This window comes from Phytophthora ramorum (genome assembly GCF_020800215.1).
Source record: "Phytophthora ramorum isolate Pr-102 chromosome Unknown Phyram_PR-102_s0001, whole genome shotgun sequence".
NCBI lineage: Eukaryota > Oomycota > Peronosporomycetes > Peronosporales > Peronosporaceae > Phytophthora > Phytophthora ramorum.
The window spans coordinates 3,629,874-3,651,696 of NW_027150647.1; the positions used below are offsets into that span (position 1 = coordinate 3,629,874).

The 21,823-nt window shown below is 53.7% G+C and overlaps 11 protein-coding genes across 11 annotated transcripts; 5 read left to right on the top strand and 6 right to left on the bottom strand.

Annotated features, from left to right (window-relative positions):
• Positions 1–29: 29 nt before the first annotated feature.
• On the bottom strand, positions 30–1,892 carry KRP23_862 (V-type proton ATPase subunit C; the record flags this gene model as incomplete). The annotated part of the gene is made up of 10 exons (XM_067893859.1): positions 30–53; positions 118–229; positions 294–340; positions 403–474; positions 541–1,084; positions 1,162–1,253; positions 1,313–1,407; positions 1,479–1,593; positions 1,660–1,718; positions 1,787–1,892. The coding sequence occupies 10 exons, from the start codon at positions 1,890–1,892 to the stop codon at positions 30–32; spliced, it is 1,266 nt and encodes a 421-aa protein (XP_067751428.1).
• Positions 1,893–3,237: 1,345 nt separating this feature from the next.
• On the top strand, positions 3,238–3,905 carry KRP23_863 (uncharacterized protein; the record flags this gene model as incomplete). Its single annotated transcript, XM_067893871.1, has 3 exons — positions 3,238–3,259; positions 3,340–3,397; positions 3,470–3,905. The coding sequence occupies 3 exons, from the start codon at positions 3,238–3,240 to the stop codon at positions 3,903–3,905; spliced, it is 516 nt and encodes a 171-aa protein (XP_067751429.1).
• Positions 3,906–4,038: 133 nt separating this feature from the next.
• On the bottom strand, positions 4,039–5,217 carry KRP23_864 (RING finger protein B; the record flags this gene model as incomplete). The annotated part of the gene is made up of 1 exon (XM_067893882.1): positions 4,039–5,217. One exon carries the CDS (start codon positions 5,215–5,217, stop codon positions 4,039–4,041), a length of 1,179 nt encoding a protein of 392 aa, XP_067751430.1.
• A 318-nt stretch (positions 5,218–5,535) lies between these two features.
• Positions 5,536–7,399, bottom strand: KRP23_865 (1-acylglycerol-3-phosphate O-acyltransferase; the record flags this gene model as incomplete). The annotated part of the gene is made up of 6 exons (XM_067893893.1): positions 5,536–5,808; positions 5,887–6,081; positions 6,162–6,314; positions 6,395–6,550; positions 6,628–6,660; positions 6,734–7,399. 6 exons carry the CDS (start codon positions 7,397–7,399, stop codon positions 5,536–5,538), a joined length of 1,476 nt encoding a protein of 491 aa, XP_067751431.1.
• A 1,171-nt stretch (positions 7,400–8,570) lies between these two features.
• On the top strand, positions 8,571–12,034 carry KRP23_866 (uncharacterized protein; the record flags this gene model as incomplete). Its single annotated transcript, XM_067893904.1, has 9 exons — positions 8,571–8,782; positions 8,876–9,101; positions 9,424–9,433; positions 9,515–9,585; positions 9,684–9,807; positions 9,883–9,889; positions 9,974–10,104; positions 10,173–11,453; positions 11,541–12,034. 9 exons carry the CDS (start codon positions 8,571–8,573, stop codon positions 12,032–12,034), a joined length of 2,556 nt encoding a protein of 851 aa, XP_067751432.1.
• Positions 12,035–12,106: 72 nt separating this feature from the next.
• Positions 12,107–14,442, bottom strand: KRP23_867 (Protein VASCULAR ASSOCIATED DEATH 1, chloroplastic; the record flags this gene model as incomplete). The annotated part of the gene is made up of 6 exons (XM_067893916.1): positions 12,107–12,592; positions 12,663–12,824; positions 12,918–12,991; positions 13,064–13,724; positions 13,906–14,009; positions 14,079–14,442. 6 exons carry the CDS (start codon positions 14,440–14,442, stop codon positions 12,107–12,109), a joined length of 1,851 nt encoding a protein of 616 aa, XP_067751433.1.
• A 919-nt stretch (positions 14,443–15,361) lies between these two features.
• On the bottom strand, positions 15,362–16,171 carry KRP23_868 (uncharacterized protein; the record flags this gene model as incomplete). The annotated part of the gene is made up of 1 exon (XM_067893927.1): positions 15,362–16,171. One exon carries the CDS (start codon positions 16,169–16,171, stop codon positions 15,362–15,364), a length of 810 nt encoding a protein of 269 aa, XP_067751434.1.
• Positions 16,172–16,459: 288 nt separating this feature from the next.
• Positions 16,460–17,559, top strand: KRP23_869 (Protein suppressor of white apricot; the record flags this gene model as incomplete). The annotated part of the gene is made up of 4 exons (XM_067893938.1): positions 16,460–16,954; positions 17,031–17,114; positions 17,241–17,396; positions 17,464–17,559. The coding sequence occupies 4 exons, from the start codon at positions 16,460–16,462 to the stop codon at positions 17,557–17,559; spliced, it is 831 nt and encodes a 276-aa protein (XP_067751435.1).
• Positions 17,560–17,747: 188 nt separating this feature from the next.
• Positions 17,748–19,432, bottom strand: KRP23_870 (Aspartate--tRNA ligase, cytoplasmic; the record flags this gene model as incomplete). Its single annotated transcript, XM_067893949.1, has 3 exons — positions 17,748–19,122; positions 19,193–19,281; positions 19,352–19,432. The coding sequence occupies 3 exons, from the start codon at positions 19,430–19,432 to the stop codon at positions 17,748–17,750; spliced, it is 1,545 nt and encodes a 514-aa protein (XP_067751436.1).
• Positions 19,433–19,618: 186 nt separating this feature from the next.
• On the top strand, positions 19,619–20,476 carry KRP23_871 (Ribonuclease HII; the record flags this gene model as incomplete). Its single annotated transcript, XM_067893960.1, has 1 exon — positions 19,619–20,476. One exon carries the CDS (start codon positions 19,619–19,621, stop codon positions 20,474–20,476), a length of 858 nt encoding a protein of 285 aa, XP_067751437.1.
• A 403-nt stretch (positions 20,477–20,879) lies between these two features.
• Positions 20,880–21,381, top strand: KRP23_872 (uncharacterized protein; the record flags this gene model as incomplete). Its single annotated transcript, XM_067893972.1, has 2 exons — positions 20,880–21,251; positions 21,328–21,381. The coding sequence occupies 2 exons, from the start codon at positions 20,880–20,882 to the stop codon at positions 21,379–21,381; spliced, it is 426 nt and encodes a 141-aa protein (XP_067751438.1).
• Between the last annotated feature and the right edge of the window lie 442 nt (positions 21,382–21,823).

Below are 21,823 nucleotides of genomic sequence, written 5' to 3' on the forward strand. Positions count from 1 at the left end.
CAGTTTGGCTTCGTCTGTTTTTATTGTTTTCAAGCACTCTCTTCTTGCGCAATCTTGAACAACACCACAAGTTAGTCTTTCATCGTCTCGTTAGCGTTCAGAACTTAGGAACCATACACAACTCGCTGTCTCGGCTTTCGCTAGTTCACTAGCCTTGCTGCACACCGCTTTAGTGTTGATCGGTGCTGAGCGGTTGGAAGGCGTTTGTGACGTATGGGTAGTACTCAACCTGCGACGAGCCAGCGGAGCCCTCTTCAAGACCCGAGAACTGCGCCGGCTGAAGGTGTGCATACTTCTTCGACAGTACAGCACGCAACTTCTTGTCTTTGCCTGAGTGGGGCTGCAGCAACAGAAGAGTAAGCATTAGCGCCGTGCTCTAAAGAACAACATTGAACAACGAACCTTGTACATGGCAACGACAAAGTTCACGGGGAGCCCGTAACGAAGCACGGACTCCACAAAAACGCGAACCATCTACACAAACAAGTGACAGAAAAGTTAGTCGAGAGACAGATATACGACAATGACCGCGCGTCTCACCTTGATATGCATCCACGCAATGAACGTTTCTCCAAAGTGCGCCTTGCACCAGCGGATGAGGGCCGACCACAGTCGGTCCACTTCAACCTCCAGCTCAGCAATGGCCTCTTCATTAGACGCGTGGCTTGTCGGGTCAAAGCTGAACTCGCGGACTACGAAGCGTTTTTCCTTGGCACGCGTCTTGAAGTCCTCGACGTAGTCCACCGTAGTGCCCGGCTCGAAGTTTCCTTCCTTGTCCACAAAACCGGGTTGATATTGGCCCTTCAGCAGCGTCACAGTATAGACCGCAGAGTCACCTTCCTCCATCAGTTTGCGTGACGAACCAGGGACCACAGGCGATCCGCGCACATTTCCACGTGATCCCTTAGGGCCATACTCGGCAATCTGATCGCCGATCTGCGCGTACTCATGTAACCACTGCTCCTCCAGATTCTTTGGCACGATCACCACCAACGTCTGCAGGTACTCGGTGTTCACAAAGTCCGACGTGGACACAACGTCGGGGGTCAGCACGTCGTTCAGGTTTGCCACCATCAAGTTGCCACTACCAAATCACGCACCACAAAGGTCAATTACTCGAGAGATCAATTTGAATTCCTCATGAATAGTCAGCCCACGAACCCCTTCTTGCGCTGCAGACCAATGAGCTGCTGCTTCTTCTCCGAATAACGCGTACTGAGCTGCTTCAACTCCTCTTCGATCTTGCCCACCGACTGCAACACCAAAATGTCATCATTACCCCCAATACCCCCAAATCCATAACACCCCGTACCGACTGAATAATGCTGACGATCTCCGGTAGCGGTCGACGATGCGGGTGCTTGGCTTCGTCCCACGAGAAGAATCCCAAGTAGCGTTCCACGGGCACTACAGCAGTCCACAATCAGTTCAAAACCTAGTGAACGCTTCTTCCACAGCCAGCTGCTCTGATACTGCACCTCCGTCCACCGTGAGCGCCTGGTCGCCCTTGTTCAGGTCGTGGAACTGGCGCTCGATCTTGCGCACGACGCTCTCGATCACGAGGTCCACGCGGTTCAAGTCGTCGCTCAGTGCCTGCAGTCCCAAAAAGAGTTAGTAATCTATTACTTTAAGCTCTAGTCACTGCAGCAGTCGGCGCACCATGAGCGAGTCCAACGTCCCCACCAGCAGATCTGACGGCAGCTCCACACGGACGCAGTCTGCACAGGTAGGAGAAAGATACGTAAGAGATTTCTATGGAACCTCTGAAGCTACGGAGACCCTCTACCGGCGTAGTCATGGCGACTGGAGGCGGTCTCAGCCTTGAGCGACAGGAACGTCGTCTCGGACGAGCTGTTGCCCTCGTTGGGCACGGACACCAGCCACACACTCATGACGTCCCTCTCTGCTTCACTTTAGCTTTACGAAATGTCTTTGTGAGATCCGGATTTAGTGGGAAATCGCACTTTACGGGGACACGTGCGTTGAAGTTGCCTTTCTGAGCAGCTTTCGATGTGGTTGCTCTCTCAGCGTTGATACAGTACTACGGAAACTATAAGGACGAGCAAACATTTGTATTTGTAGGTGCTCAAAGCGCCAATACCTTGCAGCACATGATAGTGCATGCATGGTATGATACTTTCAACTGACCAACAGCCTTGAAATGCCAGAAGGCTTTCATGAAGCTGACAGTGCCTTTAACCCATTATTCCCCGAACTATATAGCTGGTTTCGGATTGGCGCTCGTGTTCATCAAGGCACCGGCCGAAAGCCTCCCAATCACATCTAAGTTGCCCGTAGTCTTCGATGGAGCTCCGCACACAGTCCAGCACTACATTAGCTGACTGCGTCAGGTTTGACAAGTGCCTCTCCGTGAGCGAATCTCCAGGCTGGAGCAGATTCGACACAAAGTCCGGTGGGGGTCGTGCAATGTCGGCTTCCCATGCAGATCGGTTGAGATTGCGGGTACTGTGGCTAGCCCACATCCGCCAGATCACAGTCTCTGCTTGAAACGTTGCCCCCATTCTGCTCGAAGTCTCGCCACAGCGTCTTCTAGGGAAGTTTAAGCTCTCGCACCTGCTCGCTCCGTCATGGATCGATCTGGTGCGATAGGTTCCGTTTGCTTGGGACGGAAACACGCCTCCTTAAACGAATCCAGGTCTTGTGCCCAGATGATGGCGACGCCGTACTCGTAGACCAATAAGGTCGCCGTTTCTCCGCGGATCTTCACTAGTCAGTGGTTCCACGCCTGTCCCGTCTTAGTGGTGTCCACAACGTGCTTCTTCACCTTAAACTGCATCACTGTCGTCCACTGCGCTGCGTCTGGAGCCTCCGTGGACCATACACCGTCCATCTTCACTGCTAAACATATTACTCGGTAAATCACTTGGCTCCAAAGTTTCTGGATGATCTCCTTGAAAGAGGCTCCACTTACACGATATCCTCGAGAGCAGTGCCGGACGAATCGCGCTGCGCAATTGTAGACTTGATAACTGGACGCACCACGAGCTGGTAGAGTCGTTTTTGCGCTGATGCAGGAGTTGACGGCTATGGCGCTTGTGCTCGGTCAGGAACATGGTACGGAGAGGCACGTGGGCGACTGCGGCCACGCGGTACTCGTCCCTGAGTTGAAGTAGGTGTCATGAAGGCTCAACAACTAGAAGTGAAAGTTGAAAGGAAACCTCTCCAATTTCATATTTTATTCTTTTAAAAAGGCTGGGCGTTTTGTCCAAAGTCAAGATGGTTCGCGACCGTCGACGCGGTAAGTTGGTCTTGCCCCCGACACTGAGGAAGACGTGCTCTAACGGCGATTAGGACATGAACGACCTCGCGTCTAAGTAGGTAGCCGGTCTCCAGAGCGCTCGCGTGGTCGGTCGGGGTCGAAGGGCCGATCAACTAGGTTAGTTTCCACGATTTTATCCCCCAGTACCAACCAGAGGCTCATTGTCTATTCCCATGTCGTGTTCCTCAGTCGCAGTGATCGACGATCGAGAGAACGAAGCCGTCATCGTTCGCGCTCACCTCGAGACCGCAGTCACCGACCGAAGCACCGGCGTCACGCCTCCGTGTCGGATTCTTCGTCGTCTCGGAGCAGGAGTCGCTCGTCCTCGTTGGATTCGAGTACCAGCAGCAAGAAGTCGCGCCACTCGAAGAAGAAGAGAAAGCGCCGCAGCTCTGACGACAAGAAACGGAAACACAAGTCGTCCGATTCCAAGAAGAAGAAAAAGGACCACAAGAAGAAGCACAAGAGGAGCCACGACTCGTCTTCATCGTCCGATGAGGACACGATCCGCAGTGCCATCTCGGGGAAGAAAATCAAACGCAAGTTGGACCGCTCGTCAGCGGACTTGCAGAGCCAAAAGAGTCGCCAGCAACTGCTGCAGTTCTACAACGGCATGTTTGACTAGACTGGCAAGCCTTTTGGTTGTAGTAGCAGCGACGTAAGGCTGAAGAAGAAAGAAGAATCAAATGAAATGAGATCGTTTGTTGGAAAAGATCGACTGAAGATTGCACCTTTCTTTCTGTACGGGGCTCACTTATTCAGCTCTCGTTGTCTGTGTAGGCATCGAGCCCGTACGTCAAGACCTTATCCTGAATGTCCTTGCGGTCGATGGGGCAAGTCGTCACTCGCACTGCGCAAGATGCGCAGAGCACCTGGTGCCGACAGGGAAGCAGAACTACCGAAATCGGCTTAGCGAAGCACACGACACACAGCTCTTTTTCACGGCGTTTCTCCATTGCCGCCCTGTACTTGGCCCGGAGGGAAGCACGGACCTGATCCATCCCGCGTGCAAGCGCACTTTCGAGTTCTTCCAGCTCGTCAACACTGCACACGGCCAAAGCCTCACCCTCTCCGCGAAGAGCAGCATTTTGAGTCACCAAACGGGCATTTTCTCGTCGGAGATCATCTGTGATCGTCTTTAGGTTGTCTTGGTACTCGGCGGTGAGCTTTGTCTGCTGCTTGGCAAGAGCCAAACTGCGCTCGGTGAGCTTGATCTTCATCGTGCTACAATAAAACTTCTGCTCGGTTTGGACAGCGACACTCTCCAAATCGGCGATACGAAGCGAAAGGCGCTCGTTGTCCTGGGACTTGCTGCGAAGTTGGTTGGCCAGCTTCATGGATCGATCTAAAGCAGATCGAAGTAGCAGTGCGCGGACATCATGTGCTTCTGATGCTGTGTTGCTATCCAGGTCTGCTTGCGTGGATTGATCCTGTTTGAACGACGTCACTTCGGTGAACGTTGGTGGCTCTTCCTCTTCAGAAAGTGGACGCATTGCTGCAGTGATAGCCCGAAGGCGCTCGGGAAAAGACCTCGGGTGGACATCACGCTCGGTAAACGCTAGCTTGATGCTCGTCTGACGAGACACGACCGTCGGTGTGGGTAAAGTGTATCGAGGTGGTGCTGCATCAACGAACCAATTTTGGTGAGCTGGCGAGAGCAGCGAGATGCGGATCTCTCGACTGTATCCCGTTGTAGAGCGCTCGGAAACGCTTGTGTCCGCAAGAACAGCCAGGACATCTGCAGTTTCGCCCACGCTCGGTGGAACCTCAACCTTGTCGGCAGAAGCGGTTAGAGTTTCCTGCTTCGACACTGCCACTTCAAGCTCAGTCTCCACTTGAGCTTCGTGTTCGGGCTCAACTTCATCGTAACTCGTATCCGACAAGATTTCTTCGCCATCGCTCACCAAACTCCACTCGTCTTCACTGCGGTTGGCCATCGTAAATGTCTGCTGTGCTTGTTGGTTGCTGGGGACTTGAGCTGTAGAGTGCAGAACTCAGAGTGGCAAATTCATGTCGAGCTGACATGCATTGTGGTCCCAAAGCTCCAGCATGGTATGGAACGCGCATATCCATGACGGCCCACCTCAATGTGCACCGCTCTCCCGTCCATCTGTCCTTCAAAGAGATTCGCATCCTTGCTGAGTAGTGAAGATATCTGCAGGGAAGACGAAAGAGAGACCACCACATGATGAACATATCTGCCACATTCGTTCGTGATGGGTATTATTAGTCTATCTCCATACCAAATGGTCGAGCTAGTTGAATGCTGCCGCCGCATGTTCTTGGTCACGTACTGCCTGGATCAGCATTTGATTAAAGTCGCCCGGGTTGTCCATGAACACCTGGTGGCCGGACATGGGCACCAGGCGGAAAACGGCATAATGAGAGGTCTCCAGCCGTCGAACGACCGCCTCACCGAATTCTGAGTTCATCCAGTCCATGCCTCCGCCGTACATAATGGTAAGCGGGACTTGGAGTTTTTCCGGTGTGAGGATCCCATCCAACGCCCGACGTCTCGCACTCGCCCCCTACGAATTTGAAAAGAAAAGATCAGTTTGCCATTTACCAAAGACTACTACGGTAGCAAATACCGGCGCTGATCTTACCGGGTGCAAGTGTGTGTAGAAGGCAATATCACCAGAGGCCTGGAGAGCCCAGTTATGGTAGCAATAGTCCGTGATGAGACCAAAGTCCACCTCACCAGACCGCACAATGTTTGTTGCTGGTGTCCATTTGATACGCTGCCGCCATGACCAGCGTACGAGACCCGGGCCCAGAGGACCAGCGAACCGAATGGCACTCTACACACGACAAAAGCAAGCAAACAGAATAAATTAGTGTCAGAATCGAATACACGAATTGTTATAGCAAGACAGCGTACCATTGGAGTAATGTAGAACAGCGATGTGAATTTCAAAAAGGATGGGAGTTCCTCGTTTTTCAAGCCACTGCTGTTGACTCCAGCAGGAGAGATCAAGATGAGGTGTTCAATGCGCTCGGAATACTTCTCAGCAAAGTAAGTACTGTACATGGCCTAGAAAAGTGTGCCAAAAAATGATCACATGTCAGAACTAAACACGATCTCACCGCACACAGTTTTCGTTGTCGACGTACCCCCATTGAGTGGCCACACAAAATGAATCGGTCGAGGTTGAGCTCACGCCTCCAGTCTTCAAGCGACTCGACAAAAAAGTCGTCCATTTCTTCATCCGTCTTCGGATGCCATTTCGGGCGGTCAGATCGTCCGATTCCTCTCCACTCCACAGCATACTGCAAGTCACGACGAACAACCGAAAATGTTAATTTCCGAGGCATAAATCACCTCACCAACAGCTTCGAAGGCGCACCACATTGAAGGCCTTCGCAAGTGTTTGCAGGTTCTGTAACGAAGAAACATAGCCAACACATAAGCGCACATCACGCACATCTTAACAACTGAAATTCGCCACTCACCGCTGCCCAAAACGCATTTCCGGCCATGTATCCGTGCACCAAAACGAGATTTCGTGGCGGAAGCTGCTTGCCATCTCCGCAGTATGGGACATGGATCGTGCCCAGTCCTGCCACCTTCGTCTGTTTAAAGTCCGTGACCAAATACTGTTCGTAGATCTTCTTCTCCACCTTCTCGAGCACTTGCAGGTCCGACGGCAGCCACAGGTGCAGGTTGCAAATGGACAACCACACGGGGAACACGCAGCACAGCACTGCCAGAGTGTCCACGATGGATTTCTCGGTGCTTCCGCTCTCCAGACTCGTGAGGCTTATGCGGACGATGGCGTATACCACGAGCGCCGCTGTGACGACCGCGTGGGCGATGTGGGTGTCGTAACGCGGCAGCTGCGAGAGCACCGCGAGGCCCAAGGTGATGACAAGCGGCCAGTCCAGGAGCCGCACGGGGATGTGTGGGATGCACAGATACAAAACCCACGTGATGACCAGAGCTATGACTGTTGCAGGCTTGGTGGGCAGCGTGAGCAGGCGGCTGGTGATGCCCCAGAGCGTCAGCAGCAGCGCGAAGAAGGGCGTGAGCACCAGCAGCAGCACACGCACCCACGGCGAGCGGAAGAATGCGGGCGGGCCGGGGCGAGGAGAGGAAGGCTCCTCGTTTGTGCTGGCCATGGCGGAGGAGTGTCTTCGAGAGCGCCGATTCGTTTCTGACGTTGTGCAAAACTTCATCTATCTCCAATCGACCATCATTCTGAGTGCGACAAGTCGTCTAACGTCTATCCTGATAATACGCGTTGACTCGATTTTAGTATTCACATATATTTGCTCTTCAAAATGTCTCTTGTTGCCGATAGTTTATCATATTTGAGAGGATTGAGTTCGCGCAAATCGCGCGGCCCCGTAATCAGAAAGATGGCGCGTAATAAAAACTTGTCGGCCTTGGTCCTCGCTCAAGCAATCACGAATGGGTTCCAACGTCACTCCAAATCGAGTCCGCGGTATTGCTGTTGCTTCAGCTCCCAACACCAGCTTCGTGGTTGGTTGTTGACTTTGCAGTGGATATGTCCCAGTCGCGGACGGCCAACGTGAGCACGCCGTTGAAGGCGCTCGGGTTGTCCATGAACATTTGGTGGCCCGCCAACGGCACAATGCGGAAGCTCGCATAACGATCGGCGCTCTGGAGGAACTCCACGACGGTCTCACCGTGTCTTTCACCTCAGGAGATCTCGTCTCTTGGTCCTATAGCGCCCGCAAGGGCAGGTAGGTATCCACGATGAAGGCAACACCGCTTGAATTCGGCGAGGCTAGAAAGAGGTTGGGCTGGGGCCAGCGGAGTGCCGTCCGCTTTCATCTCCTCCTCGTACCCTCGTACCTGCGGGCCATCTCGGACGTCTGGAACGACGGCAGCAGTAGCGTCTTGAACGTCGCTGCTAGCACGCTCGTGGACTTCTGGTGGAAGTTTGTCATCACATTCGTGATCTTCGTGTTGATGGCACGGATTTCGCGACGCAGACGAGCGCGCTCCCGCTGCTTCGCCGACTTGGCAATCTTGCTTCCATGGCCGCCTTCTTGGTGCCCAGCTTCTGTGCCGTGTGGATTTTGGGCGGGGACGGCCCGCAAGCCTCCCCCTTCGCTGCTATATGAGACCCAGGGCTGCGCAGCAGCTGATCCGCCCCATACCACTGCAACACTGACCCACAAGGGCTCCAGTAGCACTATCGGCAACAGCTTCGTACGTGGCACCGTCGTTCAATTTGAAGTGACGCGAACAGGGTACTGAGTTTAAGTGTACCCATCAGTGTAACCAGGTTACATTGACGAAATTTTGACAGTACATGTGACCATGGGCGACAAGCTGCTGGTGTGGGGCGGAGCGCTCTTCCTCGTGCGCTACGAGCTCCGGCAGCTGGAGATCCAGCGCGTGGATGTCGAAGCCGAGGAGAAGAGGGTCTCATTGCGCGTTTGCAGCGTCAGTGTCGACTCTAGAGTTGCTGCGTTGCCTGCTGACGCGCATCTCGTAGTTGCCAAAGAAGTGGAAGACACTGAGTTGGCCATGTACGTCCATTGCACTGCTTCTACTACCTTTCTCAGCAATATCCAGAATTCTTTGCCAATTCTAATTGGCAACTCCGTGTCTGCGTGCTGCAGTCGCTACCCGGTGCTGGTTTTTCAGGCTGCGGAAACGTCGACAGGTTCAAGTTCTCCTGCGTCTCGTAAACGTCGACGACCTATGGAGGATACAGAGGCAATTACTCCAAATGCTCGGGCTGACTCGACAGAACTACGGCCTGTATGTCATCTGTTCTTTTACGTTTTGTACCAAATGGACAGTGGGGAGATTGGGTTGCGGTTCCTGAACGAGTTGGAAGTTCCAGTACGCAACAAGACAAATGGTAGCGAAGATACTGCAGCTACTGGGGATACAAATGGATTGCAGCTACAGATTTTTATAGCCGGTGGACCTTATGTGCTGCTCTTTGAGCGCTGTTCGCAACTGGCGACGTTGTTGAAGCTGCAAAGAGATAGGCGAGAAGACAGTGGCTTTGGGTTTTGCATGTGGCGTGAGCAAGTGGATGTATCGTGTGGAATGATAGCCGGTACTTCCGCATCTATTGAGGTGGTGTCGTGCACTTATGTGTCTGTCACGCACAGTCCCAGTCCCCATATACTGATACATGCGCACTGTTCGTCCTCAGCTATCGATGGGTAAGGTGATTGTATCATTTTTACGAAGTTCTCTGGATCGTTAATATAATTGCTGTATCATTGTTCGTGGATTTTTGATAGGGGACATCACATTTGGAGCGTTGAACAGGAACAAATTGAACGAGGAGATCGTATGGCCAAAGGGGAATCCAGTAAATGCCTCTACTTACCACCATTTCCCTCAATTGTTACACAGGATGGAATTTTGTCGGAGCTGGAACAAATCACTTGTTGCTGCTTTATCTCTCAGTTGAGCGAATGGGAGTTGGGATCTTCACCTTCTGATGATATGGCTATATTGACATCCTGGGAACGAGACGACGAAACCCCGCCAACGCGCGCCGAGACATGCGTTTCGACGCTGTTAGTCACATGTACAACGAGCAATACGGTATATGTAAACACAAACGGGATTGTACTCGCATCGTTTGTGTTGCCTGCTCGACCAGTTGAAGTGTACGCCTTCACTATATGCTCGTGGTGCTACCTTTTCTACATTGGAACTAATTAACAATGCACTACTTGCGTGTTCCATGGCAGGTGGTGCATGAGCGAAGATAATATGGACCAGTATTACGTGCTTGGTGTGCGCTGTGACAACGCAAATCGGTCTTTCTACATGCTGGGATTTTCCAGCAATGTACAAAATCCGTCTCTGGAACTTCTTTTGTGTAAGTTTGAGAATGCCTGGTCCCATTGATTCTAGCTATCACTCTGACCTCGTGTCGTGAACATGCAGCGTTCAATCATGTAGGCCACGCGTACGTGGTGGATTTTGCTCATAACCATACTGCAGGTGTCTCGCCCTCGACTCAGGCACTTCTGTTGAACGATATACCTGGTATTGATGGTGCGAATATTTGCAGCGATGGCAATGAGGGGGGCGTCCATGAGTTTCTGGATGGCGGACAACTTGTGAAGCGCAGTGTCCTTATCACGCAGAAACCGGCAGGACATGAAGCGAGGCTGTCTTGTCATCGCCTGAGACTCCGCGATGAAAAGAAGAGCAAGAATGGTTCACACTCCCGTAAACGTTCTCGCAATGATGAGAAACTGACCTCCACAGGTGACTCCACTGATTTTAAAACTCGGTCGTTCAGCTACATTGAGCGAACCCAAAAGGCCTCTTCCCGCGGCAGAAGCATGAAACACCCTGATACGCATGTTGATGATGCAGTAGCGGCTTCGCATGCTCAGCTTGGCAAGCTTGCAGGTTCGTTTGCAGCGCGTCTGAAGAATGGACAGCAAAAGTTGGATCGCTTACAGATGATCGTGAACGATAAAATTGAGCTGACACGTCAGCTCAACCAACTGATCATACAACTGTGTCGAAAGGAAAGTGCAGGCTCCAGTAAGGATAACTACCTCTTGACGGCACTTATTTCAATTCAAGATGTTGAGAACCCCCGCCCTGCGTGTCTGAGCTTTACAGACATGGAAACGGTTGTCAGTGCTCCTTCAGCGAGTATTATCTCGAACGTCGGTGCAGATGAAAACAGTATGAGCTCAATGGCGCGTGAGATACGACTGGGGCAGCAAATAATGCTGGAATTGTTTCGTGTTGTTGAATACGTGCCGTCGTCATCGCTTGTGCGTGCAGAAGTCATCCTGAACAATCTGTCTGGCATTACGTTGGAAAATAGTTATGCCGTGCTGACTGCACCGACGGGGGAGTCTACGCGAGGTTGGAAGTGCTCGTGCTCGGTAGTTCCTGAATTTCGTCCTGCAACCAGCGCAAAAGAAAATGTTTCGGGAAAAGCACGATTTCAGCTGGAAATTCAATTTGCTCCGAGCTTCACGTTTCTTCGAGTGCGGAGGGGTTTAGAAGCGATGCTGTGGCTGCACTGGAGCGCACACGATAAAGAGTTTTCCTCTATGGAGACTCAGATCCCGCAGACCAGTTTGTTCAGTCTTGCGGTTGCGTCTGTCAAATTTTCTCCTGATGACCTAGTACGCGCCACTAATGCACCAACAAAGAGTGAGGTCGACTGCATCGGTGGGTACGCTTCCAGTCAGCAAGGTATGTGTTTACGCAGCTTGGGGGCTCTTCTTGTTGTCAGTATTGCTCTAATATTGCTGTGGTCATTGTGGTGTTGTAATCACGCAGAGCAGGAACAATTGCTATTCATTTCATCTGGTTCGAGTTTGCCATCTTGGTTTGGCAACTCAAGACAAAAGATATTCAATCTTGCGTCTTCCATCGTGCGACCAACCTTTGCTTTGGTAAACGTTGACGTGAGAGAGCGCGAATTGATGTCGTACGAGCTGAGCCGGATGGTCACGAATCTCCCGTCGGACGTGTATGTGATGCACAACCCATTCCAGCAGCAGCACCTTCGTGCATTACGGCGTGTGTTGCGTGGAATGCGCCAAGAGATTCAGACTTTTCAACAGTCAAACACAGTGGCCGGCGAGAACGGAGTACAGCCAACACTTAGAAAACAGACAACAAAAACAGAGAATCGCAGCGCTGCATCCATGCGCCGAGCGATGCAGCACAATACTGATCTGCAAGTCCATCAGTTGCTGCATGCATTACAGAATCGTGTCAACTTCCATACGATGTGGTTTGACGCTGCCAACGTTGCAGCCCGCGAGTAATGTGTAATGGAAAATGTGTTTTTGTTTTTGAGAGTTACGTCGTAAAATAGTAGAAGAGGCAGGAAGGAATGACTACGCTGCCACTGGGCAGGCACCCGGGTGTAGGCCAAGAAGCTGTTGCTGTAGTTCGCCGATCAGCTCGGTATTCACCACCAATGATTGCTCGATGCTTGACAGCGTCATTTGCAGACGCAAGATCACGAGCAACAATAGCAGGACCAGAACCCACGGAAAAACTTTCACGGCACCAGTCCGAGCTACTGCGGATGGTATCGCTGATGCAGTGGCGCTTCGGTGCCGATGAATCGCCTTGCTCCGGCTCCGGCGTCTGGCCAGTGGCCCATGATTCTGTCTGATGTCATCCTGCAGTGCTGCCTTTTCGGAAGAAGTGCTTGATGAAGGAGGGCTTTCTGGGATACAATTCGCTGCGTCATTGAGCTCCCTCGTATCTAGGAACTCCTTGGCCATTCTAACCCATTTCTCCCACTTGACTCGGTTGTCACTGATAGCACGCGCTTCAATCGTGTTCTTCCAAAATGTCGATTTACCGAAGACCACCTAAACGAAGCATAACTCAACTTAGTCTGTGCCTCAACAACTCGTCATAGTGTTAGATTTCAGATCTCACCTTCATCTCAATAAATATTTTGCAAGCATTGGGGTTGGATGAGTGCGGCACGATGGTCCACCGGTCTTCGACGCTGAAATAGTCGCCGTACGGAATATCCACGAGTCGGGTTGAACTCTCAACAACGCGCATCCCGTGCTTGCGCTCTTTTAGACATTGCAACTAAAGTGACAGACATATTACAGCAATGTTAGTAATTTCTCTAATAAATGGATTCGTGCACGAGCATCGCACATCGCACATATAGAAACGTACCACATCCACCTGCGAAGACTTCGGGCCGATAGGGGCGTCAATGGGCACTCGGAATTGCAGTGATCGTGTCATACCTATGGTAGCAACATTTTAGATCGGTCAGTACAAGTTTAGCATTGTCCAAAGTCTATACAATAGACACTCACCAAAGGATTTTTCCTCTTCCAGCGGAGTCATCCATGGGTTTATCGTCATTTCAGTAGACCCTGTTTGTTCGTTGAACTTGTCAAACCCAAACGGAGCGTTGTCCAGGAAAAACAATTGCATGAATGTTTTGACCGAAACCGGGAAGGCTTCCTCGAGAATCTGCGTCATCGAAATATCCTTGGGTGCGATTGAATCAACATCCGAGACGACACGGCTCCGACGCGGAGTTGCAGGAGATGTTTGGTCATTATTGACAACTTCTGCAACGGGCGCATTAGAGTAGCTGTTTGCAGCAACAGCAGCAACGTTGTCATCTGAGGCCACGTCGCCGTCCTCTTCTTCATCTTCATCTTCATTTGCTGCAGAATTGGTCTGCGAGGGTGGTGGTGACGCTACAGGCGAAGTTCCTTTTCTGGAGCTGGGAGACGTCGGTAGCGTTGGGTAGTGTGATTCTGTTGAGTTCATTGCAGTGGGGCGCAACTCGCGCAGCACTCGGTCGCGCGTCTTCTGGATGAGATCGTAGCAGCTATCGCGGTTGTTACCCCAGAAACTCGTGAACGTATACTCGTCCTTGCCTAACGTCGTGAGACGGATCGAGTGCTGAAACACCATGGTCGTCGTCTTTTCAATTTCGCGAATGGACTCGTACGGGATGAGGATCTACAGCAGCGGCAAAACAGAAATACACCCGTCAGTTCGACTCCGCATGGACATCGTTTGCGACACCACGTCGGGAGCCGGAAAAGCTAGCTGTGCGCGTTGCACATGGGCAAAGCCGAGCTGCAAGTCCGACAAGTGCCAAGAGAGCACCCCTAGTGTATCCTTGAAGGTCCACCCTGACCTTTCTCTCGCGGCCAAACACGTTCGAGTAGAAGCACACGTGCGAGCTCGTCGGATACATGCGTCCGTGCATAGCCAGCGTGGACGCGATGGCACACGAAAAGTCTGCACCGAGGAGCAGCGACAACCGTCAGCAACTCTGTCCACATTTCAGTCACTTTCTGCCTCTAGTACCTTGGTAGAACTGCGTGGACTGTGGCAGGTCGAAGATCATGCAGATCACTTGGTCGCGCACTTGCTCCTGCTCCTGCTCGTCCTGCAGCGGCAGGAATTCCCTGTCTAGCGGCAGGTTGAGGCCGTCGCAGGTGCTGGCCAGCGACAGCTCCTCGCTGTTCCTGCTGCTGCCGCGCGAGAAGCTCATGCTCTTGTCCGAGTGTCGCTCCACATTGCGCTGTCTATTTTTGCGGTGGCGTCGGTACGCGTCCTCGTCGTCTTCCGGTGCGCGGCGGTGTCCGTGTTCGCGTCGGTGGCGACTGTCGCGGCTGCTGCTGCTGGCCGAGGACGCGGACGAACTGGGCGAAAGCGCTGCCAGCTCCATCACGTGTGCGCTGGAAGGACTAACTTCGACACTGCGACGCGAAATGTGAATCGGATGTTTTTAGCCCTTGCGATGTGCGTACTCACTTAAAGAGGTGGTACAGTATGAAAGTGACTTGCGATAAGCAATCGTGGATGGAGGACTGCACATCAGGTTATAGAGTATCGGGAATGAAGGTTCAACGCGAACTTTCCTGGTGGTACAGGCTGGGTAAAGGATCTGGATCCGGGTTCGGCTGCGGCTCCAAGCAAGTCGAGCAATTGCCTAAAGATCACCTTCTCGCGGCGTATGGTGCTGGAAGGTCCATGTCCAGCCGAGTGTCTTTCCAAATGAGCGTACGACCATGGATACAGGTGTCACCCGGTTCCTTCAGGCTGCAAGCTCAACAAGTTGCAGCGGGGACTATAATACTGGAGATTGTGCTACATGTACTTTGAAGTATATGCTGCTGTGTATGAATATGGTGGAACTTGGTGGTGGCGGGCACTACGTCACTTACCAGCACCCAGTACAACCCTGATATAATTGTTGTATGTCAGCCAGGTTCTGTGGACCGAATCTCTCTCGTGGTCTTGTGTCCTCGTCGTGCTAGTTACGGGGCCATACAGTAACAATACAAGTACGTGTCATTTCCAGCGCGAAGTACTCGTGCTCCTGGTGTATGCGTTCACCAGTTACAGTATACCACAGGTGTTCCTCGACCGAGGAGCCGGTAAGTCTGGATCCTAGGCGCCCGACGACCCTGAGACCTTCAGTTGCTGAGAACGAACACAATGCGGTGACGCCAAGCTTGGGGCTTTCATAGCAGCAATCGACACAATGTACTTACCAAGACTGTTATCGTGGTTGCAGCAAAATTGTAACAGACGATCTGTGTCCGCAGGTTTAACTTCAAGTAGCTACTCCACGTCTTCATCCCTCAGCGCTTGAAACGCGGGTCCTCATCCACCTTGTTGAGGATCTGTTCGAGACGACGAGCTTCACCGACGTCTCCTGACTTGTACATCAACTGCATCTGGGAACGTAGACGTTCTTGCTCACGCATGGCCTCGATCTTGTCCTTGTCCATGAGCTGCAGCACAAGTCGGAACTCGTCCTGCTCCTTCTTCTCGCGTGCTGTCTGGCGTTCGCGACGCACGCGCTCCTCGTCCGCCAGTGTATCCACCGCCTTGTCCGACGCCCCCTTCTGCTTGGTAAGCGCCTTACGCTGCTGCTTCTGGTAGAGCTTCATCTCGTACTTTTCAATATCATAGTACTTCTCGTGAGGCAGCGTGCACGTGTTGTAGTCCTCCATGTACTCTTTAAAGAGCTCCATCGCCTCCCACTTGGGTCCGTTGAACTCGCCCATCTTCTTCACGTCGCGCAGCCACGCTTGGAACGACACGCTCTTGTTGTGGAAGTCCAATTCGCGGAGGATGCCGTACTTGCCGTACTCATCCTGGTTCACAGCGTGCTTCTTGCTGTCCTTCTTGGTCTTCTTGCTGCTCTTCTTCTTGTCCTTTTTGTGCCGCTTCCTGTCCTTGTGCGAGCTGCTCCGCTTGTGCTTCCTTTTCCGATGCGATCGCTCATCGTCCGAACTGTCCGAGTCGGAAGAAGAAGACGAACGGGAACGACGTCTCGAGTGGTGACGCCGATGACTGCGGTGTTTGTCGTCGTGTGACCTGTCCCTGTTCGTCTCCCTCCTGGAACTGCTAGTGCCGTCCTCATCCGAGTCCACCACCGTCCACATGCGCGACCTGTGCGCGACCTCCTCGCGGTTCTGCAGCTTCAGCTTCTCCGCTGGTTCCTCCTCGCGCTCTTCATGGCGTCGGTGCTTATGACTGCGTCTCCGTCGCGGGCTGCGGCTGGGCGAGCGCCGATGACTGTGGCTGTTGCGCCTCTCGCTGCTGCGGCTACGGCCTCGTTCGCTCATGGCGTTGTGTCTCCAATCAACATTTGAGGAGCAAAAACATGTACAGTTGTAGAGCACAAACGAATTACAGCGAATCAAAACGGTGCATTTCAAGGCTGAGCAATAATGGTCGACGAGAATGAGGCCTATGGGGACGTCGTGTCTGGCGGCGACGTGCTGGCGCTGGGCGTGCGTGGATACAGCTGCCAAGTTTTTGACGACCCGCAAACCGCGTGGAAGCTGCATCAAGAGGCGCATCTTATCGTGTGGCGTGGGGAGAGCGACGGCGACCTGCGCGTTGATCGCTTTGACGCTCGGAATCTGCTGGAGGACCGGAGTCTCTTCCGCCAGCTCAAGAAGAGAAAGCGAAAGACGTCTGGCGATGCAGACGCAGATGAAGAAGTGGAGGTGCAAGATACAGGAGAAGACACAGCGGAGACGGAGCAGCAGCTGCTGCATCGTCTGCGTTTCGGAGACTACCCAGTCGAGTTCCTACCAAAGGAGGAGACATTCGCGACGGAGAACAAGTTCCCGTACCAATACCCAGAGGATGACAGTGACCAAGAGAGTGACGGTGAAGCTCTTGAGCTACCATGGATGGTGCCTGGTCATCTCAAAGTGGTAGAGATGACTGACGATTGGCCAGCATGTTGAAGTGACTGGGCTACTCGTGCTAACATTTTTTTTGTTTTGGTAGCCTAAAACCAAGAAGAGACATGCAATTCTGGAAGCTACGGCGAATAAGGTGCGAGGCCATCCGCAGCTGGAGATCATGTTGAAGGTGCGTGCCGTTTCGGTCAGAGGCTGAAAACACGAAGAATTGCATTCGATTTCGGTGCACCGAGGAACTTTTGATTGAGGATCAGGCGTACGGCTAACAATGTGCGTCTGGTGTCTACATGTATAGGTCAAACTTCGTGAAAACAAGAAATTCCGCTTTTTAGATACCTCACATGCGCTTCATGGCTACTACTGCTTCTTGCGGGATGAGAACCCGCAACCTGTATTAGCGAAGAAGAGTGCTGCCAGAGTTTCACTTTTGGGAGGAGAGTATTCCCCGGATGTGAGTGGGGGCGCTTAGTTAGACATGAAAAACTGGACTGATAGTGTTTTGGCTGGTGTTGCGACAGAGTGATGAAGAGGAGGGCAAGCTCGGTGAAAATGGCGCCAAGCACCAGGATACAGACGAGCAGCGCAATTTGAAGTTTGCCCGACAGCAGCGTTGAGAAGGTAAACTACTACGCAGTATAGAATATGCTTCTGCATCAAATTGTCTTGGTTCTTGCATATTGCTTTATCATGAAAACCTACGACAAAAAGTCAAGCTGCAAGCACGACTACGTCTACCTTGCGAGCAAGAGGAAGCATCGGGCCGACGGCGCGCTACTGCATGGTAAACTCGAGCGACGATCGCTTACGGGAACAACCGCTTGGGGTCACGGGGGAACATGGAGGCCTTACGGATGTTGCCCAGGCCCAGGTAAAGCATGACAACACGCTCCAGACCAATGCCACCGCCGCCGTGGGGCAGAGCACCAAGACGGAATGAGTCAATGTAGCTACGCATGGACTCCTGCGGCATACCCAGCTCGTCCATGCGCTGCATGAGGAGGGTGGGGTCGTGCACACGCTGCGCACCGGAGACGATCTCCTCGCCGCGGATCATCATATCGTACGAGTTGCTCCAACGCTTGTCGTTCGGGTCAGGCATCGTGTAGAATGGACGCACGGCCAGCGGGAACTTGTCCAGAATGTAGAAGTCCGTGTCGTACTTCGCCTTGACGAGGCGGCCGAGCCACTTCTCGTTCTCCGTGCTCAGGTCCTCCTCAGGCTCCTGGTCAGCACCAGCCTCCTTCAGCATCTTCACACCTTCCTCGAAGCTGATGATGAGCGAGGGCTTGCTGTACTTGAGCGGCTCGAACGGGTACTGCTCGTTGATGGTAGCCAGCTCCTTGGCGTAACGCTCCTTCAGGCCGTCGAAGATGTAGATGAACAGGTCCGAGAACACCTCCAGCACCTCGTGGTAGTGCTCCTTGATGGTCATTTCCAGGTCAAGGCCAACGAACTCGCACATGTGACGATGCGTGTTCGAGTTCTCGGCACGGAACACGGGGCCAATCTCGAACACACGCTCGAGGCCGGCAACGGCGCAAGCCATTTGCTTGTACGTCTGGGGGCTCTGGGCCAGGGCGGCGTCCTGGTCAAAATACTTGAGCGTGAAGCAGTTGGCACCGCTCTCGGAGGCTCCACCCACAAGCTTGGGCGTGTGGATCTCGACGAAGTCGCGCTTGACGAGGAACTCGCGGAAAAGCTGGCCCACGGCCGCCTGGATGCGCATGATGCACTGGTTGGCGGGGGTACGCAGGTCAAGCGGACGCGAGTTGAGACGGGTTTCCAGACCCACGTTCACGTAGGTGGAACCCTCCGCCTTGACGAGGGCGTCCGGGCGGGCGGCATCCTCCACCTGGAAGGGCAGCTCCGGCAGCGCCTTACTGACCACAAAGAACTTCTCCACAGTGAGCTCCACGTCCTTCTGCGTGGTGCTGAGCACGGGGCTGTCGGGCGTGATGAGCGTGACGAACACGTCCACGACCGACTCCTTGGCCACGCCGGCCGCAAACTTGATCATGGGGCGCGAGACCTTGTCGCTCTCGTGCAGGATAGCCTGGATCGTGGCCGTCTGCTCCCGCAGCGTGATGAAGGCGATTTTGGACTTGGCGCGCACGGCCTGCAAGTGGCCACGCACCCAGAAGCTCTCGCCCTGCAGTTCCGGGTTTAGGTCCTTCACTCTGCATCATCAGAAACACGTTAGATCCCTTCCCGACGGCAGAGGGATGTTCGTCATCTGCTGCTACGTACGATTTGTAGACTTTGTTGGGGCGCTCCTGCGACTGGATGAGCGGCAGCTCGCCGTACGTGTCGGTGAGCGTGGGGCCGGCGACGGCAGTCTGAGGCAACAGAGAACGTGCGTCAGACTGCGGCAAGAGCATCAAATTGCAGGCACGGAAAACCACGTACAGCCGCTTTCTGGCGCTCCAGGATGCGCAGCTCCTTCTTCGTGAGTTTCTTGGGGGCGGGGGCGGGCGTCGCGTCAGCCATCTTGAGTCTCTCGCTTGGGCACTTGGGCGTCAATCGGATTGTGAGGGATTGGCTCCACTTATCTTGTCAATAGAGGGGCGGTACTCAATATCCGCCAATCGTCAGCCGCTTGTCTCAGTCAAAAAGACACGATTGGGTAAAATAACGTCAAAGAGACACCACCACGAGAACTATCTGCTAGTTACCATGCGCAAGGCCATCAAGCGCGGCGTCAAAGTGGCGGCGACGGCTCCGCGGCGTTCTCCACGTCTTCACGTCCAGAAATCGACTTCTCCACAGAGCGAGAGTGTTGTTGCTGTATCCGCCGTGACCACCGTGTCCACTCGTGCTCCGCGCGCTGCGAAGCCTAAGAAAGCGGCCAAGAACGCCAAAGGTGCGCCAACTTCCACGCTCTCCCGCGTCTTCGAGGCTCGGTGCGAGGCCAAGGGCTATACGACTGTGATCGGCGTAGATGAAGCTGGCCGTGGACCATTGGCGGGGCCGGTGGTGGCGGCGGCGTGTCACGTGCCTCTCGACGTGACGCTGGACGGTGTGGACGACAGCAAGAAGATCTTGGAGCCGCAGCGCGAGGCGCTCTTCGAGCTGCTGACCAACCACCCTAGCATCACGTACGCGGTGCACGTGAACAGCGCGCAGCGGATCGACGAGATCAACATTCTGCAGGCGTCGCTGGAGTCGATGGCCTATTCGGTGAACGAGGTGGCGGAGCGTCTGCAGCAGAAAGACAAGACCTTCGTGCTCGTGGACGGCAACAAGCTGCCGCCCATGCTGGAGCTGCCTGCGGAAGCGGTGGTCAAGGGCGACTCCAAGGTCTACAGCATTGCGGCGGCCTCCATCATCGCCAAGGTCACGCGAGATCGACTCATGCGCCAATACGACGAGCAGTACCCGCAGTACGGGCTTGCCCAGCACAAGGGATACCCGACGAGAGCGCACGTTGCTGCGATTGCCGAGCACGGAGCGTGTGCGATCCATCGCATGACCTTCGCGCCGTTGAAGCCGAAAGAGGCTCCCAAGGTGAAGAGAAAGTCGAAGTCACGATGAGGGTGTCTAATTGTAGTATAACGGGTCTTGAGGGTCGAACTGCGCGGCTGCAAACAACAACGTAAAACAAGCCCTCAAGGCGAATGAAGACACGGATCAGCTGCTACACGCGAGGTTGCAGTCCTGCGTCTCATGTTACATGTGTATGAGTCATACAGCTAGCCGCACGCATTGTCCTGCAGTATGTGCTCACTGGAAGCTTGATTTGAGCGCACGCTTCTATTGAAGATCCTAAACCAAATATGATAGCTCATCGAGCAGCAGCAACCACCCTGACGTGGATGGCAACAGGAGGTTGTCGCCGCCGCAACCTGGGAGTGCACGTGCCAGCCATCATGGGGAGGCCGCTCGGCGATGTCTTGTTCGGCAGAGCTCATTCCTGGTTTTGCTCATTGCAGCACAGATGGCGGCCCCCAAGCCGCCCACCCCCAAGAAGAAGCCCCCGCCCAAGGGGAACTTGATCTGTAAGCCCACGTCTGCGCCAGTCGGAGACAAGCGCCGCCGATCCGCGGCTCCATCGGAGGGGGGCCCGCGCACCAAGAAGCAACGGGTGACGGCGAAGGGCCGCGTGCTTCTAGGCCCCGACGTCTGGTACTCTCGGGCCGTCGCGACGTCACTGCCGATGCCTGCCCGCTCGGAGCTCGTGACAGTGGCCAAGCTCCACCCTCGTACACTGCCAAAGAATAAGAAGCGGCGGCACGAGAAGCGCACTCGGCGCATCCGACCTCGCAAGGCTAACAAACCTCGCGAGAAGCCCAAGACCCGCACGAAGAAGGTGAGCTCCTGCTGCTCTGCCGGACTCCCAAAAGTTCCTTACGCCGTTGCTCACCTCCACCGTCGTGATGACAAAGTTCTCTAGCAACACAGTGCCGGACTGGAACGCCCCTCCCTGCCGAAGGAGGTGAGCGCTCGGCAGCTCCGACAGGAGGAAACGATGACCGAGTTGCCAGATAAATCATCGACGAAGAGAAAGAGGAGAGCGCTGAATCGGTCAATAGCACGTTCAAGGTCGGCGGAGCTGCCGCTTACACTGCGGAATTTCAGAACCGGAAAGGTGGTTCTCTTTTTCTGCTTGATCAATTTGAAGAACTGGTCCCTGGACACCTTCACGGCCTGCGTGGCGTGCTGGAACGCGGAGTCATGAACGGTGTCGCCAACAGAGCAGAGAAGCTTGACCAACTTCTTGTCGTGGGAGTAGTTGCCGAGTGTTCCTTGCATGAAAAGAGGACGGTATTTCTTTCTCAGCTCCGCCATCGGCATGCTGCTGGTGACGTCCTCCCGCAACAGAAACAAGAACTTGTTGCAGAGCTTCCGGTTCAAGTAGACGATAGTCTCACACAATCTCAA